At 37.6% G+C, this 16,673-nt stretch overlaps 4 protein-coding genes across 11 annotated transcripts; 3 read left to right on the top strand and 1 right to left on the bottom strand.

The window, feature by feature from the left end:
• The first annotated feature begins 2,302 nt into the window (after nucleotides 1-2,302).
• Nucleotides 2,303-6,639, top strand: LOC105190575 (protein NRDE2 homolog). Its single transcript, XM_011153367.3, has 10 exons — nucleotides 2,303-2,453; nucleotides 2,596-3,245; nucleotides 3,355-3,718; nucleotides 3,808-3,954; nucleotides 4,244-4,512; nucleotides 4,666-4,994; nucleotides 5,086-5,626; nucleotides 5,703-5,852; nucleotides 5,974-6,149; nucleotides 6,284-6,639. Exons 1-10 carry the CDS (start codon nucleotides 2,393-2,395, stop codon nucleotides 6,534-6,536), a joined length of 2,940 nt encoding a protein of 979 aa, XP_011151669.1. The 5' UTR covers nucleotides 2,303-2,392; the 3' UTR covers nucleotides 6,537-6,639.
• Nucleotides 6,640-6,798: 159 nt separating this feature from the next.
• LOC105190578 (uncharacterized) lies at nucleotides 6,799-8,635 on the top strand. 2 transcript variants are annotated; one of them, XM_011153375.3, is made up of 5 exons: nucleotides 6,799-6,892; nucleotides 7,165-7,271; nucleotides 7,356-7,434; nucleotides 7,505-7,633; nucleotides 8,081-8,635. In XM_011153375.3, exons 2-5 carry the CDS (start codon nucleotides 7,200-7,202, stop codon nucleotides 8,305-8,307), a joined length of 507 nt encoding a protein of 168 aa, XP_011151677.1. In that variant the 5' UTR covers nucleotides 6,799-6,892; nucleotides 7,165-7,199; the 3' UTR covers nucleotides 8,308-8,635. The 2 variants fall into 2 exon arrangements, with proteins under 2 accessions (XP_011151677.1, XP_025161287.1); XM_025305502.1 differs by lacking the exon at nucleotides 7,356-7,434 and having other exon boundaries at nucleotides 6,801-6,892; nucleotides 7,165-7,251; nucleotides 8,081-8,634.
• Nucleotides 8,636-9,053: 418 nt separating this feature from the next.
• LOC105190577 (DNA fragmentation factor subunit alpha) lies at nucleotides 9,054-15,837 on the bottom strand. Of its 5 annotated transcripts, none has more exons than XM_025305499.1 (4): nucleotides 15,746-15,837; nucleotides 11,081-11,681; nucleotides 10,324-10,630; nucleotides 9,054-10,241 (listed from the first exon to the last, which is right to left on the bottom strand). In XM_025305499.1, exons 2-4 carry the CDS (start codon nucleotides 11,256-11,258, stop codon nucleotides 10,124-10,126), a joined length of 603 nt encoding a protein of 200 aa, XP_025161284.1. In that variant the 5' UTR covers nucleotides 11,259-11,681; nucleotides 15,746-15,837; the 3' UTR covers nucleotides 9,054-10,123. The 5 variants fall into 5 exon arrangements, with proteins under 5 accessions (XP_025161284.1, XP_019700352.1, XP_025161285.1 ...); XM_019844793.2 differs by lacking the exon at nucleotides 15,746-15,837 and adding an exon at nucleotides 14,160-14,343; XM_025305500.1 differs by lacking the exon at nucleotides 15,746-15,837 and having other exon boundaries at nucleotides 11,081-11,348; nucleotides 11,426-12,007.
• On the top strand, nucleotides 12,302-15,579 carry LOC105190576 (D-beta-hydroxybutyrate dehydrogenase, mitochondrial). Of its 3 annotated transcripts, XM_025305496.1 has the most exons (7): nucleotides 12,302-12,358; nucleotides 12,989-13,221; nucleotides 13,830-13,913; nucleotides 14,026-14,200; nucleotides 14,278-14,399; nucleotides 14,487-14,591; nucleotides 14,707-15,578. In XM_025305496.1, the coding sequence occupies exons 2-7, from the start codon at nucleotides 13,003-13,005 to the stop codon at nucleotides 15,103-15,105; spliced, it is 1,104 nt and encodes a 367-aa protein (XP_025161281.1). In that variant the 5' UTR covers nucleotides 12,302-12,358; nucleotides 12,989-13,002; the 3' UTR covers nucleotides 15,106-15,578. The 3 variants fall into 3 exon arrangements, with proteins under 3 accessions (XP_025161281.1, XP_011151671.1, XP_011151670.1); XM_011153368.3 differs by lacking the exon at nucleotides 12,302-12,358 and having other exon boundaries at nucleotides 12,784-13,221; nucleotides 14,707-15,577; XM_011153369.3 differs by lacking the exons at nucleotides 12,302-12,358; nucleotides 13,830-13,913 and having other exon boundaries at nucleotides 12,783-13,221; nucleotides 14,707-15,579.
• Nucleotides 15,838-16,673: the final 836 nt, after the last annotated feature.

Below are 16,673 nucleotides of genomic sequence, written 5' to 3'. Positions count from 1 at the left end.
CATTTATTACAAATTTTCAAGAACCTAAATGCAAAATCGGGCTCTGTACGACCCTAGATATTAATATAAGGAAGATGTCCATGTATGTCTGATAAGAAAATATGATGTATGCGTGGCAAAATTTGTAAGTGTAGATAACACGGAAAGTGTAGCCCAGTTGCACTATAGTGCAGTCTGTATGACCTAACCTTCCTGCCTTGCGTTCGCGCGAGCAATGCATTAGTATTAGCGTATATATGAGCAGTGCATAAGTATTGCCGTGTGTATGTGTATGAATACCTTCCAGCCTCCACTTTAAAACAAAAGATATTTTGCCACATTGACGATATATGTAACCATTAAATTGATATGGAATATTTCTTGAACTATTATCGAGGTCCCTACAGAGTCAGATTTCGCAATCCAGCCGTCCATAATTTATGAAAAAGAAATGAAACGTCCGCCGTACCAAGCATCGCTGCGAGTCACTCGAAATATCATTTTACGAGATGCAATATTTCGTCTCTTTGACGATACGTATTATTAACAAATTGTTGCAGCATCTTCTTCGTACTATTTCCGATATCGGTACAAAGCTGGATTTTGCAATCTGGTCGTCAAAAGTTTATAATATATAAATAAAGCCATCCGTCGTACCAGGCGTTAAAGCGAATCAGTTGAGAAATGATTGTAGGAGATGCAAAATTTCACCTCGTTGATATATTTAACCGCCAAATTGTTATAGCATCTTCTTTGAACTAACCCCGAGAAACCTACAGAGCCAGATTTTGCAGTCAGGCCGTGAAAAATGTATCATAAATAAATAAAGATGTATGACGCGTCGGAGCGGATCACGTACAATACTATTTTACAAGAAGAGATCTGCCTCGTTGGCGATATATGTAACCGCCAAATTTATATATATGAAATATTCCTTGAACTATTATCGAAGTCCCTACAGAGCCAGATTTTGCAATTCAGCCGTCAAAAATTTATAATATTTTAATAAAGCGAGCGTCATACGAAACATCGCAGCGAGTCCCGCGAAATACCATGTTACAAGAAAAGATATTTTGCCTCGTTGCACTCATATATTACCACCAAATTGTTACAACATATTTCTCGATCTATTTCCGAGGTCTTTACAAAGCCAGATTTCGCAATCAGGCCGTCTAACTTTTATCACAAATAAATAAAGATGCACCAAGCGTCAAGGCGGTTCACGCGAATACAATTTCACAAGAAGAGATATTCCGCCTCGTTGACGATATATGTAACCGCCAAATTGATATGGAATATTCCGTGAACTATTATCGAGGTCCCTACAGGGCCAGATTTTGCAATCTAGCCGTCCAAAGTTTATGAAAAATAAATGAGTCCGCCGTACCAAGCATCGCTGCGAATCACTCCAAAAATTATTTTACGAGATGCAAAATTTCGCCTCGTTAACGATACGTATAATTGCTAAACTGTTATAGCATCTTCCTTGAATTATCCCTGAGGACCTTACACAGTCAGATTATGCAATCGGGCCGTCCAAAATTTATAATATATATATATATATATAAAGCATCAGCCGTACCAGGAGTTGCAGCGAGTCAGGTGGAATACCATTTTACAAGAAGCTCTCAGGTTTCTCTCTGATTTAATGAATCTTGGGTCTGTTCTTTATAGCTGCACTGCTGAACTAGTGCAATAAGTTAGAATGAGAAAAAATAGTTGAATGCTTACGATAACGAGAGTGGAGCGAGTGAGATCTCGATCTGCGTACCTATAGGTCATTCTACAATACGTGTCGTAAGTTGTAAGCCGTAAGAACTGACCAATTATAGCCGATTATTTTTGTAATAATCGACTGTGATTCGCTAATTCTTACGACTTACAACTTACGACACGTATTGTAGAATGACCTTTAAGAACAGACCCAAGATTCATTAAACTCTCCCAAGTACGCTGTTATGGTTGTAGCACGGACATAAACCGCCTGAAAGTGGATGTAGCACCACATGCAGGTTTTACCGCCGAGACCTGAAATTGGATGTAGCATCGTAGTTCTCTTCTCAAAATGGATGCAGATGGCGCCCTTTCCAGTGCGAAAAGTTGGTGCAGTCGGTGTCGCCGAAAACGCCGTGTTGGCTGCTTTCAGGTTCTTCTCTGAATCTAGTAAAAAATACTCTGTGTGCCATAACTGTTAAGCCAGCGGCACACGGTGCTGGTTTTCGTGCTGGATTGCTTGCTGGATGAAAATACTGCGTTTTGATTGGCGCATTTCCATCCATCTTCGAAAATGTACCAATCAGAACGCAGTATTTTCATCCAGCAAGCAATCCAACACGAAAACGAGCACCGTGTGCCGCTGGCTTTACTCTCATAATCTGTTTGTTTGCGAAGTGAAGAGATATGCAAGTAAATCATGTCTCTTTTTCCAGCTTATTCATACAATACACCTGAATCGTCAAATAATGAAAAGTCTGGTAATTATTTCATTTTGGTTTTATTAATCCTTACATGAATTATATAAAGGTTGAAGATAAATATTTCTTTAATTTTCCTATAAATATAAATATATTATAATATGTATATGATCATTTTTTAAATTTCTTTCATTCTTTTCAGATAATGCTTCTGTTGAATGGTTATCAAATTCAAGCTTTCAAACACCAGTGGTAACTAAAAAAGAATTTGATGTATCTCTATATTCTTCATCCGACGAATCTTTACAAGATACTGAAGAACAAATACAATGTGAAACCACTTCTTTAGATGCAAAGAGATATGCAAGAAGCAAAGAATTGAAAACTGATAAAGTACAAAAAACAAACAGAAGAAAAAAGCACAAACATGTTGGCAAAGAACATAAGCCAGGATATGAACACAATGTTGAAAACATCTGTTTTGAAGATAAACATAGAGATAAAGGAAATAATAACATTGATACATTTTGCTCTAGAGTCAGACCAATGTATGATATCAGTGAGAAATATATTGGTTCTTTTGTAAAAAATAAACGACCAAAGAAAGACAAATTTCATAGATATTATATTAAAAATATTGATTCTGTTGAGGCATTAAAGAAGAAAGATACAGTTATTAAAAAGACAAATATCAAAGAAAGTTCAAAGCATGATGAAAAGGCAGAAGAAAGTTTACCTTCTTGGTGTAAGCATTTGGAAGAGGAACAGAAGTCTAAAACTAAAGAATATAACGAGCAACTGACAGAAAATCCATATAATGTTGAACTTTGGATACAATATATCAAATTTCAGGTATTAAACATTGTTCTTTGTTACATTTCGGTTCTTCATAACATTGTATTTTCATACATTGTACTCTGTAGAAAACTAAACTTGTAATAGTTCAGTGTTAATTTCACAGGATACTCTAACTAATTATCAAAGACACCAATTGTCAAAAGATACATATCGATCTACTATATTAAAAAAGTTATCTATTGCTGAAAAGGCGCTTGAAAAGAATGGGAATTCCAATGAATTATTGAAATTGAAATTACGTTTTATGAGTGAATTAACACCCTCTGATGAATTCTCAAATCAGTTGGAAATATTAGTCAATAAAGATTCAGGAAATATTGTGTTATGGCAACATTTTATTATGGCCACACAAGGTTCAGTGGCAATGTGTACAGTACCAAAAGTCTTGGATTTATACTCAAGGTGCTTCAGCATCTTAAGACAACGGTCGAGAACAAACCCTTCTCTCTACGATGCACAATTACTACGTATTGTCATACATATTTCTCTCTGATATTTGGATTCTTGTCATATTTGTTTCATACAGACTAATCCTTCACATTTGTGTTTTATCTAGAAATGCTCCATCAGTGTTTAACATTTCTGAGACATACAGGATTATGGGAACAGATGTGGGAAACGATACGTTTAAATCTAAACTTGAACCTAAACTTAGATAAAACCAGTTTGTTTTTTCAAGGTTCCATAGATGAAAAGAAATTAAGTATGTAATATAGTACTTATTTGATAGACTCCTATTAGGGCCTTCCAAAAATTATAAAAAAAAATAAAATTTTTAGAAATGTTCGTGACAGATTATTATAAGATAATGTATAAAAAAGTGTCGAAGTCATTAACTTTTTCCAGCAGGCAATTGTAATGAAAAATGCCATGCTTGTCAGTGAAAGTAAGTATATCTAAATAATTTTTTAAGAAGAACTTAATAGGAGCCTCCTGTGATATAATAATATCCCATTAATGTCACTAATTTTTTTTGTAATGTTTATTTCTAGTTGGGATGGAAGAAATGGTACTGATGTCGCGATTACCACTTAATCAGCTATGGCAAAGGACAGAATCATTGAGAGAGAATTATCACTGGATCAGCGTTAATAGAGACGAGTTGGAGTTAGTTGGAGATTCACGTAGATTCGTCTTGCCGGAAGACGTGGCAGACTTTGTACATCCGATTCTCTCGCGTAATTCAAATTTCCAAATGGCCATTTATTCTCTTTTGTGTCTAAAAGTACCACTTCTACCTTGTCGAGATTATTACTTAAAGGTAAATTATTGCCTCGTTTTAAGAAAAAAAACTTTAGTATATAGTTTCATATTTGAAGTATAAAATTATGACGATTATTGAAAAAAATATCGGGGAAATTAAGAAAAATAGAGAATATATAAATAAAAAAGTTGTTTCATACTTTTTTTACAGGAATTATCATTAAAAGATTTTCACTGGGAAGTGGAATCCTTGGAAGCGTTGCTTCCCTTTATGTATCCTATGGTAGGTGAAATGGCTGGTCATGATCAGAGGAAGGATTTACTGAAGGATATTCTCGAAGGACGTTTAACGTCGGGCCCTCAATATGTCAAATTCCATCCAGCGCAAGAACCGTATTTAGACTTCGTACGTAAAGTCTTTCACACGATCGCGGAAAGCTTACCTTCGCTGCAACGCACGAGTATATACGTCTGGTGGTTGCGATTGGAAAGGTTGCTCGTCTCTCTCGGCAAAGACGAACCCTTGAAACACGACAGCAAGTAAGATTGTTGGCACACACACCTGTTAATCAGGATGAGATCTAACCAGTTTAATTAAATGGACAACCAATCACATACTTCATTTTTACAGAGGAAAGAAACTAAGAACAACGTTGAAGGAGTTCTTAAAAAAGGATGAAAACCGGAATAACTTATATTTTTATAAAGAGTATGCTTTGATAGAATTGGAGATGGGCAGGTTCAGTAATTGTGTCAATATACTCGAAACCGCCATTCAGTCTCAAGGAGCATGCCCTTCCGCGATCGCCAACGTGTGCGAGAGGGCAGCGCTTTTCAGTGTGTATAGAACGTTCATCGAGACCTTGCTTGATGCTAGAACGTACGTCGATTCGCACAGGCAATGGATACTGAAAGTCTTTGGTCGGATGATACCTGGGGAAAATGCGGATCAAGACTCGCTGGTTGAAAGATACTTACATGAACACGTACATGACTTCTTACAGAACGTGCCCGATGAGAATGGAAAAGACACCTTTTTCTTGTCGAATCTGGAATGCGACGCGATTGTGTGCTACGCGTATTTTCTGTATATCAGGAATGACGGTATCCAAAGTGCTATTGAAATATTGGGCAGCTGCATCGATCATTCCAAGGATCGTCCTTATTTACAGGTGTCAATTTAACTTTGTTAACATTATTGAGCGAATTAAAATGATTAATATATAAACTGACTGAAAATGATTGTAGGAAATGTTGTATGAAAGCCAAATTGCAATCTTACAATTGCATTACGAACAGAAGCATAGTTTGCAGAATACTTTGAAAGAAACACTGAGCAGAACTTTGAGTGTATACCCGGACAACTTTTATGCCTTATCGGTATTTGCTATCATAGAGGTAAAACACTTATTAATGTTATGTAATTAATTAGAACTGTTATTAACAATTGTCATGCTCAAAGGAAGCAAGTAATTTCATTATATTAGGTAATTAAATTGTAAAAGAATTATGATTACAGAGCGAATTACCAACATGGAGATTCAACAGCAGAAGCATTGAAATTGAATTGTGGAGAGCTGTAGCAATGTGTTTAGCTGCTCGTAGACGTATTGGTCTCTTGATGAAATATGACCATTCTGATGCAGTGACAGCTACACTGAATAAGCTGTTATCCTTTCATATGACGCTTTCTAAGTATGACATAAATAGATCACTTTAAAATTTAATAAAAAATCTTAAATTTAATTCTCACAAATATACAGGATGTTGAAATTTGCTGTACTTTGAGATATACATGTTATGTAATACTGACACAATTGTGTTTTCAGGATATCATGTATCAAATGCTGCCCATTGTTATGGAGACTATATATGTTGCTCCTACGGGAGCATAATTTGTGCGAGAAAAAGGGAGAAGAGATTTATCACGAGAGTGTCATGCAGTGCCCGTGGACACGAAGTATTTACATAGATGCAGCTGAAGTAGCTCCTCAACTTCTTACACAAATTCAAGATGTGATACGCGAGAAGGAATTAAGGATGCATGTCACACCTGAAGAATTAGATATTCTGCGTGGATAATTATATGATCCTCAAATGAAAAGATATAAAAATATATATATATTGTTCCCTACTTGTAAATTTTCTGCCTTAAGTAAGACCTTAAGTAAGACGTTATTCAGTTTATAATTTTTAGTGATCATGATATTTAATTATTGTTTTAAATATAAAAAATGTTCATATCACATATTGATTCTTATATTAACTACCCCATTTATATATTAAATTTAAATATTGTAAATATATTACATCTGATCACACACGATAACGAAAACTGCAAAGAACGCTCAGATCTAGAAATGTTTGGTTAGACCACTGATATGGTGAAGAAAATTATATAAGCATTTTTTCTCGAACAAGTTAACAAAATTTAAAAGGTAAACAAACACATTGTCCTAAGTTATACGTATTGTTTTCTCATTAAAGAAAATAATAATAATTTTTTGTACATATGTATATTTCTCAATAACAAAGCTAACCTCAAAAATTGACAGGGTATTAAATGTTATGTGTATTTCAATAACAATGACAAAACAAATGAAATGGTTTTATAAAAGTACGCTCAGTTAAAAATCATGTTGAATAATAATTATTTGTAATATCTCGACATTCTAAGTAAATTTGTTATATATTTTGGTTAATATTACAGATATTTTGTAACCAGCATCACATATCCCTCAAAAGATGGATTTAAAAGCTGTAGTAATTTCTGGAGAAGCTCCAGAATCTGATGATGATACCTCCAATATTGCCACTGTATGTTATTGTATTCAGTTTTATATATTATGAACTTAGTATAATTAGAAAAAGATATATTTGCAAATTCTGTTACACATGAAGGGTTTAGGATTTCCTGCTGTACGAACATCAAACTATTGTGGCACAATCATCTCTGGTGAAGCACCAGAATCTGATGATGGTAAATTTATCAATATATATATCTGTATTTGAATAGGAACCTGATATAATATAGTTATTTTTACTTACAGATCTAACTAGCTTGAGCAGCATTAGTGGAGCAGTGGATGCCATGACATGTCCTCCTTATACCGACCTCAAGATACCAAAATCTAAAAAGAGTACCATCAAGTACAATAGTTTGCTTCACAAGAAGTTACGTAAGTAATTTAACAATTCCAATATTTTAGGATCTTATTTCTGTATAGTAACAAGATATTTACAAAAAATAACTATAAAATGTTACTTCTGTTAACATTCTTTTATTAATATTACAGCAGTACAGTGTGCATAACTACAGCTAAACAGTATTATATAAGTGTTGTGTATGTGGAATATCGATAACTTAATTGTTCAGTAATTTATATCACCTATCTAACTGAGTTTCGATCTGCTGCATCTAGAACTTGTTCACGCACAGTTATAGTATCTATCTAATTCACTCTGTACAAACAATGTTTTCTTTTACAAGTTCTTATAAAACAGCGTTTCTGGAAGTACATTAAATTAGATCTCGAGAAACGAACGGAAATCGATATATACATGTATACTGCTTACGCGTGAATTTTGAACATCACTTTAAATTGACATGTGTTAAACTTGAACAGACGAATGCAATGAAACCTTGGACAAAGACATTCTGCAAATGACCGAAGGCGTCATCACGACCGGGGTACAAGAATTGTCAGCTGTCAATCGACAATTGTTGAGAAGCGAACTGGTTCTACAAGAGGCTGTGTGTCAATTGCGTAACGCGTCTGGCCGGGTAAAGGATGCCTCCAACGCTCTGCACCAACTCATAGACGACGACTTCTTACATTCCATTAAAACTTAATTTCTAGAAATTATTAGTGCGTATTTATACTCTTAAGAGAGATATTACTTGTAGTGATGTAACAGGCATGAGTTTGGTAATAATGCCATCTCGGTAATCGCGCATTAAATGCGGACATTAGAAAATGTATATTCGCTTTACATCTGGGGACATTGTTGAGCATTACTATCGATCTTCCTCTTTTTCGTTTTTCCTAACTGGCAGTACTATTTCGTGTGTACTTTCTAGCGCATTTTAAATTCATTTCGAGAGATGAAGTGTCCATCTCTCTCTCTCTTCCTCTCCTTCTCTTCCTCTCTCTCTCTCTCTCTCTCTCTCTCTCTCTCTCTCTCTCTCTCTCTCTCTCTCTCTCTCTCTCTCTCTCTCTCTCTCTCTCTCTCTCTCTCTCTCTCTCTCTCTCTCTTACTTCAATTCGTTATAAACTAATATTCTAAGATGGATTCACGAAATCGAATGTATATTGCGCCTGATTTAATGATACATCCGATTAATAGCAAACGGCTCAATACTAGTCTCGTTGCGTCGTTTTTTTATTTCCGAGTTACGTGAATTTTTTTTCCAACACGGTGGTGGTATGAGTTTCTAATGTAAATATGTACTATGTAGTTAGTGCACAGAGAGGTGTGTTGTAATTACATTACGATATATATATCAAAGAACGTCACGATATTGAAACAGGGTATTTCTGCGGAGAGTAGACATACACTTCCAATACGGCTCTTTTAAAAAAATGCAACGTATATGTGTGTGTGTGTGTGTATGTGTGTGTATATTACTTGGTTTTGCAACTTTCGAGGATCACATAGATATAAATACGACATTGCTTGTTGCAATCGTAAAGCTGGAGTTATTTAGTACCTAGTTACACATGTGTATGCATAATCTTGTCAGAAATACCTGTCTATTTTCTTTCTTTTCTGCGGGTTTCGTTTTTTATCAAATGCACAACTTTGCTTGGTATCAAAGGGCTGATATCGACTTTTTTTCTTGCTATTACGTCACTAACGTTAGTGTATAATGAGTTGGTGATTTTAATGGGGATGGCTTTTATTTTCCCTATAAATTCAGTCTTAAATATTTCCATCGATCTTCGTTGAACTAAATCTCGGTATGACGTATCTAAGTACAAAAATCTCATAAACAAAACACGTTTCGCTAATACTTGATATGACAATATCGCGACGGAATATTCACTGTGAGACTGCTATTTATGCAGCTTCCTTGTGTATATTCAGACAAGTTAGTAGCTAAATCGCGTATGTATAATCCTGTCGTTACATAGCAAGTTCTTATGTTGTATCAAAGCAATTCCATACGCTCACTAAAAATGTAAAGTATTGCCAAAGCATAGTTGTGCCACAGAATATAGTGTATATAGATTAAAAAAATTCTACAAAAACTTAAAACTATACTACTTCCTCTATGCATATATATATATATAATATGTATAAGACGAAACTATACATTATTACACAGTACCTAAATCTGTCAAGTGTGTAATAAACGCATTATTCACGTTTCATGTCTCTGTACAATGTCTCTGTCACTGCGTTTGTCTTTTACGTTTGTTCTCCGCGCGAGAAAAAATACGGGATCTTCGTCACTGATACGTGTATGTATTGTTGTTAATGTAGCAACTTTCATGCTCGTTTTTTCGGTAGAGAGTTTAACTCTATTATTGTGTAAATTAAGATCAGAGATGGGCTCAATTCCAGAATAGGATCAGAGTTTGATGTAGCTGTCGACCTTTGTAGGATATGCGACGTCGCACTCTATACATGTTAGCCAATGTGAGGGCGCCCACCCCCCACATGGCCTACGCTCGCTCCAACTCACCGCTTGCAAACATCTGAAGAAGAATCATAGATTCTTGCACTTGTCGCCTGTCCACCAGGAATCTGCCAGATGCTTCCTTCAGCTGCTCGAGGAAGAGTCTGTAATACCGCACGAGAATTAATGGTACTGTCTCGTCTCTCATGAAATCATTATTTTAATGCACAATCGCAAGAGACTTACTTGTCAGACACTATATCGGCTAAACTATCCGGATCCATATCGCTGAGCAATTCCAAGTCGTGGGGTCCGAGCAGCGAAATATGCGATGGATCACCATGCAGCGACGACACCAAGGGTTCTATGAGCGTTCGTTGCCGGATCTTATCGGTTCTTGAACTACCCTCTACGTTGTCCACGTCGTCCACGACGATATAACGGGACGCTCTCTTGCTTCCTACAGCGACCCATTTCTGGTCGCCATGCAGCACCATCAAGCTTGTATTTCTTTCCAACGTGGCGAAATACTCCTCATCATCTACCTCTGTCCCTGAAAAACGATATTTATCAAACGATTAGAGGATTTCGTTTTTTCTATTATAAGGAGAACATTGTTACAACATAATATTGTTATATATATAAAAAACATGGTATATGATATACTATTATAATACCATTGGAGCAACTCGATGAAATTTCAAAGGTACATGACAAGCAACTGTCATAACACTTAACTTAATTATGTGCCTGAAATTTAATATTTTAAGCATTTAACTTTAAAATTTTATTAAATATTAAATTATGTTAAATACAAGAATTACATTAGATTAAAAATTAATTAGAAACTGTTAAGTTACGTTGAGCTATAAAAAATTGTATGTTAATTGAAAGAATGTTGAATGTTGACACATCAATATTCAACACGTTAACGTCACTAAAATTGTTACAGTGCATTGACATCGGTCTATTTGCAGAAGAGAGAAAGAGGTCACTTGTTTACCATCCTGCTCGAGCACGATTGTCAGATCCGCGTCCACGGGGAACGCCAGACGACTACGTGCGACATTAGTCAGCTCCTTAAGCGACGAGGCGGTGATGCCCTTCCTCCGCTCCCTGGTGTGGTCAACGATCTTGTAAGGGTTGCCCGTTCCCTGTGCGATTCCCTGCGCGTCTGACATCCTTACGTCGGACGGCGAACTCGAGGAAGATCTCTTGACTTCGTTGATCACTGCTGATCAGCTCGAAGTCCGACTTGGTGCGCCGCGACGCTGCGGAATCGACGCCCAAATGGGTAAGCGCGAAAGATTTAAGTCAGGAAGAATTCACTTTCTTGCAGAGGACTGACTGCTACTAAGGCCTGATTCTCGTTGCACATTAGTTGCCACGGTGCCTTGACGGTGTGTCCGAGGTCTTGAGCGGCCCGCGTCGATGACAGAAGCGAGACGGAACTGGAGGAGTACGCCCTTGCGCGAGGGACGTAACACTTGAACACGATGTGCAAACGCTTTTTTTTCTTTTCTTCTTCGTCGTCGTTCTCCTTATTCGTGAGCAGAATCCCCTCGACAATGCATTAGGAGACGAGGTGCACCGCTGTCCGACACCTTCGGATGAGAAATCGTACCGTTCGAGTGAACGCAAGGTATGAAAAGGGCAGTGCTCAGGATTGCGTCGACGAATCGACCTGGTAAAACTAACGGGGGGAGCAACTCGAGGAGCAGGAGATTCTCGCGAGAACGTGTGCACACGCTCGACAATTCACACGCGCGCAGTAAGAAAAAAAGAGAACGAGAAGAGAAGTCAACGAGAGGCGGTGGCGGCAACGGCGCAAGCGAGAGAGAAAGAGAGAGTGAATGCCTTGAGTGACTGAACTGACCGTGTGTCAACCCAACACTGGGTCAACGGTGCAACTACCCCTTCTATTTATACCCCCTGTAGACTCTCCCGCAGGTATATACACGAGCGAGAGACACCCCGTCGACACACGGCGCACCCCACCCCCACCTATCTACCTAGCCACCTACCAACCCCCGACCCACCGCGCATCCCATAGAGAAATCAATAATCTACCCCCACTTCCTCCGGCCGTGCTCATTTTTTTATCAGCGCCAGACGAGAAATTTACGAAGATACACCTTGGCCACCGCAGATGCGGGGCGGGACAATGCGACCTCCGGATGCACGGACGTGCACAATTGATGAAATGACTCGCGGTACAGACGGATCGATCCGTTTCTCTGAACTTGAGAGGCGCAGTCGAAGATAAAAATGCTACAGCAATGTATATATAATTCAGATACAGAAGGTTCTAGAGATTCTAGGAAGAATTTAGAACAAAAGGTTCTCGAGAATCTCTTGATACGTTCCAGCGCTGTCACAGCGCATTTTAATACAAAGAATTTTATATTCCGTGATTCTGTGCGTTGTCTTTTTGTTTATTGCTTCAACAACGAGTTATTAGGTCGATATAGATATCAACGCAATACTTGCTGAGAAAATGTTGAACATATAAATTTCTCTGTTGCAATATCAAAATGTTGCATAATATATTTATCGTCAATAGTTCCTCGTGTAAAATAGCCAAATTGTTGTTAGTACACCTGACAAATCTTCTAACTTTCTTCCACGGCACTACGACGTATATTTTCATTTGTAATTTAATGAACATGAAATTCACACGTATGAAAAATTTAATACCGTAATATTTATTAAAATTATAGATCTCCCTGTTCGCGAATATTTAAAGTTTACTAGGATCTTTGAACTTAAGAGACAGCACTGTGGTTAAATTTAGACCAATGCGACTAGACACTGTTTAAAGTTAGCTCGGACATATCCCAGTTAGGGCTCCTAGGTGAGCCGCAGAATTCGTACGAATGGAGTTAATCATATTTGTCTAAAATTTCGACAGAATTTGGATCGAGAATGCCGTCAGCATCGAACGGAAATAAACAGCCCGACGATAGTCAGACATGGGAGCTGGCGGAGAGGTGTCTGCTACCCATAGCATTTTCACACGCAGTTGCGGTAATCCTGGCGACTATACTCAACACCTTCGGCATCTCACAAACATCTAGTTTCGTGCTTTTCATACTACTGTTGATCATATCAGTAGGATCCACGCTATTCTATCACAATCTAAAGGTAAGACACTTGTCTATTACCCATGCTCTCCTCTACAAGAATCCGATATGTGCCCACTCTCGAGCAACGGCAGTTTTAGTCACGATTACATGCCGTCACACGGTGACTTACACAGTGAATTACACGCCCCAATTATCTGCTTCGCCGATCTATTTTGCAGTGGATTTCTGCAAAAAATTTAGGCCAACAAAAAAGATTTGTGTTATTCATCTTAACCTTTGGTAAACTAGAATCGCGCTTTTGTAACAAAATTACTCAGTGCTCCCCTCAACCTTTCATATTCCTCATAATGTCAGACACTTGCGAGTATTTGAAGTTTTCAAAGGCCCTTTACAAAGAAGCGGATACGGATTTTTACACCAGGGCGGATCCGAACCTTTGACCTTTTTTACATTATATCGACATAACGCAGCCGTCTCATTGCATGCACCGTACTTCCTGTTTTATATCTTTTAAGTTTTTTTTTTTAAGAAGCTTTAAGACCCTTATCGTTCGATCAATGACGGAATTACCTTCAAAGCATCATAAACCTTCGCCAACGGGCCGTGATTCTTCAAATTATAAGCGTTGGTTCATTAAATGTACGTAACAATCACTCGATGCAACAGGTTACTGCTGCAGGGAAAGCAATACTAATCACAGGTTGCGATTCGCGAGTTGGATATGCTCTGGCTAAACAACTGGACGACTTGGTAATATATGCCTGAAGTATAATTAGTCAACTTGACGATTTCAAGCGAATGTCTACGATTGGTCTTTCTTTCTCTCTCTCTCTCTCTCTCTCCCTCCTTCTCTCCCTTTCAGGGCTTCACTGTGTTCGCTGGATTTAACAATAAAGCGGAGAATGAGGAGATCATGCAGAAATTAAAAGATGACGCTTCGGGCAGGCTGCACGTGCTGCAGTTGGACGTCATCAGCGAACGTGATATACACTCTACCTTTCTCTACGTCAACGAGAACCTGCCCGACGGGGCTCCTGGTATATCTCTTAAAGTCTCTTAAAGTTATCAATCTTTTGCATAACGGATCATTCCATCCATCGACGCGTTATTTCAGGACTATGGGCACTGGTGCATGCTGCTGCTTGGGTGACTCTCGGAGAATGCGAGTGGATTCCCCCATCTGTTCTCAAGCGAAGTATAGATATCAATTTCATCGGTCTGGCACGCTTAACTCAGGTACTTTGAGCATTGCAAATGGCAAGAGTAAGGGGGCTAATGACATAATTTACCATGTTCTCTCTTCTCCTCTTTTTCTGTAAATAGGTATTTCTACCCTTGGTGAGGAGGTCAAAGGGTCGAATCGTTTTGGTCAGTAGCCTTTTGGCGCGGATACCGAGTCCCGTTCGAGGCATCTATTGTGCGCTTAAGGTAAGCTCTCCTTGGTTACAGCGTCATATAGTCGCTTGTCTATTTGTGTAATCATGTAACTGGAAGTATTAATAAAGCTTGAGTAAATCAATAGAGGATTGTATAAATATCTTAGGCTGCTGTGGAAGCCTGGGGTTCATGTTTAAGGCTGGAGATGCGAAGATGGGGTGTGGATGTTGTAATTGTCGAAACTGGAGAATATATATCTGGTAACGCATGGCTGAAAGATAATACAGCATTGCTAGAACAAGCTAGAGATATGTGGACACAATTGGATCCTCAAACTCGCAAAGAATATGGCCAGGAACTGTTTCAATCAGAGATGTTAGCTCTGGAGAAGTACACTCAGGGACCTGAGGCAGATTTAACTGCAGTTACAAGGACTCTCACAGATGCTGTGGTAAAGACTTTCCCAATGCGGCGGTACACGCCTGTATTGCGTAGTGAAAGAATACAAGCAATGTGTAATCATTATTTGCCAAAGCCGATTTATGATATATTATACACAAATTAAATATACATCCTACATACTGACATGTCATCAATGCTCAGAATACAATTAGAGATAATTATATAGATACACTTTTTTGAACAAATAATAGATAATACTGTAAAAAGAGATTTATGTAAAACAAAGAAACAAGTTTTTTAGCAGTTTGTGCAACCACTTGAAACACTGCCTATGTAAAACAACTGCAAAGACACTGTGTCAATTAATAAAGTTACTCTACCAAATTACAGTTTACACTCTTCACAGACATAAGCATAAACTTTAATTATCTGAAACTTTACCAACAAAACAAACTATAAGGCAATTTACTTAGTTTGTATGTTTAAGTGACTTATAATTATTTTCTATTTTATAAATGTGAATATTTTCAACATTCTTAGAACCAATATTTATGTTAGAAATGGTAAGCCGTTAGAAATAGCAGTTAAAGATAGTCGGAATTTATGGTTGTGATTTTGCAATTCTAGTAATAATAGTATTAATAAAGCTTGGCTATGCTTTGAATAGTATTAATAATAGTATAGTATTAATGATGCTTGAATAACCTTTTGATATTTCCAATTTCCTTTAGAAAAATTACATAATAGTAATATATATATATATAATAATAGTAATATATAGTAATAGAAAAATAAATAAATACCATAATCGTACAAGAAATCAGGCAATAACCACTAACAGTATACATTCATTTATGCACTGACATGTCAAACTTAAAATTTTTACAATATACAGTTGAAGCAGCATTAACCAATAGCGCTTAAGATAAGAAACACTGCTCGGCGATTGAATCCTTCCTACCATTGGTTACCAGAGAGGAAGCTGAGAGCGGCCAACACGGCGTTTTCGGCGACACCGATTTTTCGCACTGGGAATGGGCGCTATCTTCATCCATTTTGAGAGGGGAACTACGATGTTACATCCACTTTTAGGTCTCGACGGTAAAACCTGCATCTGGTGGCTGTCCGTGCTACATCCACTTTCAGGCGGTTTATGTCCGTGCTACAACCATAATAGCGTACTTGACAAGCACGGTCTCGCACATTGTTATGCATTTGTAACATGAATTAACATTACCATGCACAAAAAAAATAAGAATTGAGATTGTATATGATTAATATCATGAAGATTATATACGATTTATATCGATATATAAATGTATGATAATAAGATAATATATTGCATGTACCCAAAATTATTTCTCCAAAATATTTCAGCGTTACGTTAGTATTTATTTATACTCCGGCAGGCGTTTTTTAGCGCAATTGTGTCCGTGTGCATGGGTTGCATTGAAAGTGTGCGTGACGTACGTGTGCTTATACGCACTCCCACACGCACACGCGCCCACACACATACACGCACACACACACACACACACACACACACACACACACACACACACACATGCCATACCCAACAGTTAGAATCTCAGGATATATGCTTAAACATTTTCAATTACCGTACGTTTCTATGATATCTCCCCTTCTACTGGGAGTAGAGAGTCGTCATTTACGGCAAAATGTAGGGTTTTGAGAGGACTTTAATTTGGTGCCAGAACCAGGCCTGTATCT

This window comes from Harpegnathos saltator, unplaced genomic scaffold, assembly GCF_003227715.2.
Source record: "Harpegnathos saltator strain DR-91 unplaced genomic scaffold, Hsal_v8.6 scaffold7, whole genome shotgun sequence".
NCBI classification, from domain to species: domain Eukaryota; kingdom Metazoa; phylum Arthropoda; class Insecta; order Hymenoptera; family Formicidae; genus Harpegnathos; species Harpegnathos saltator.
This window is presented reverse-complemented; position numbering and strand designations above follow the sequence as displayed.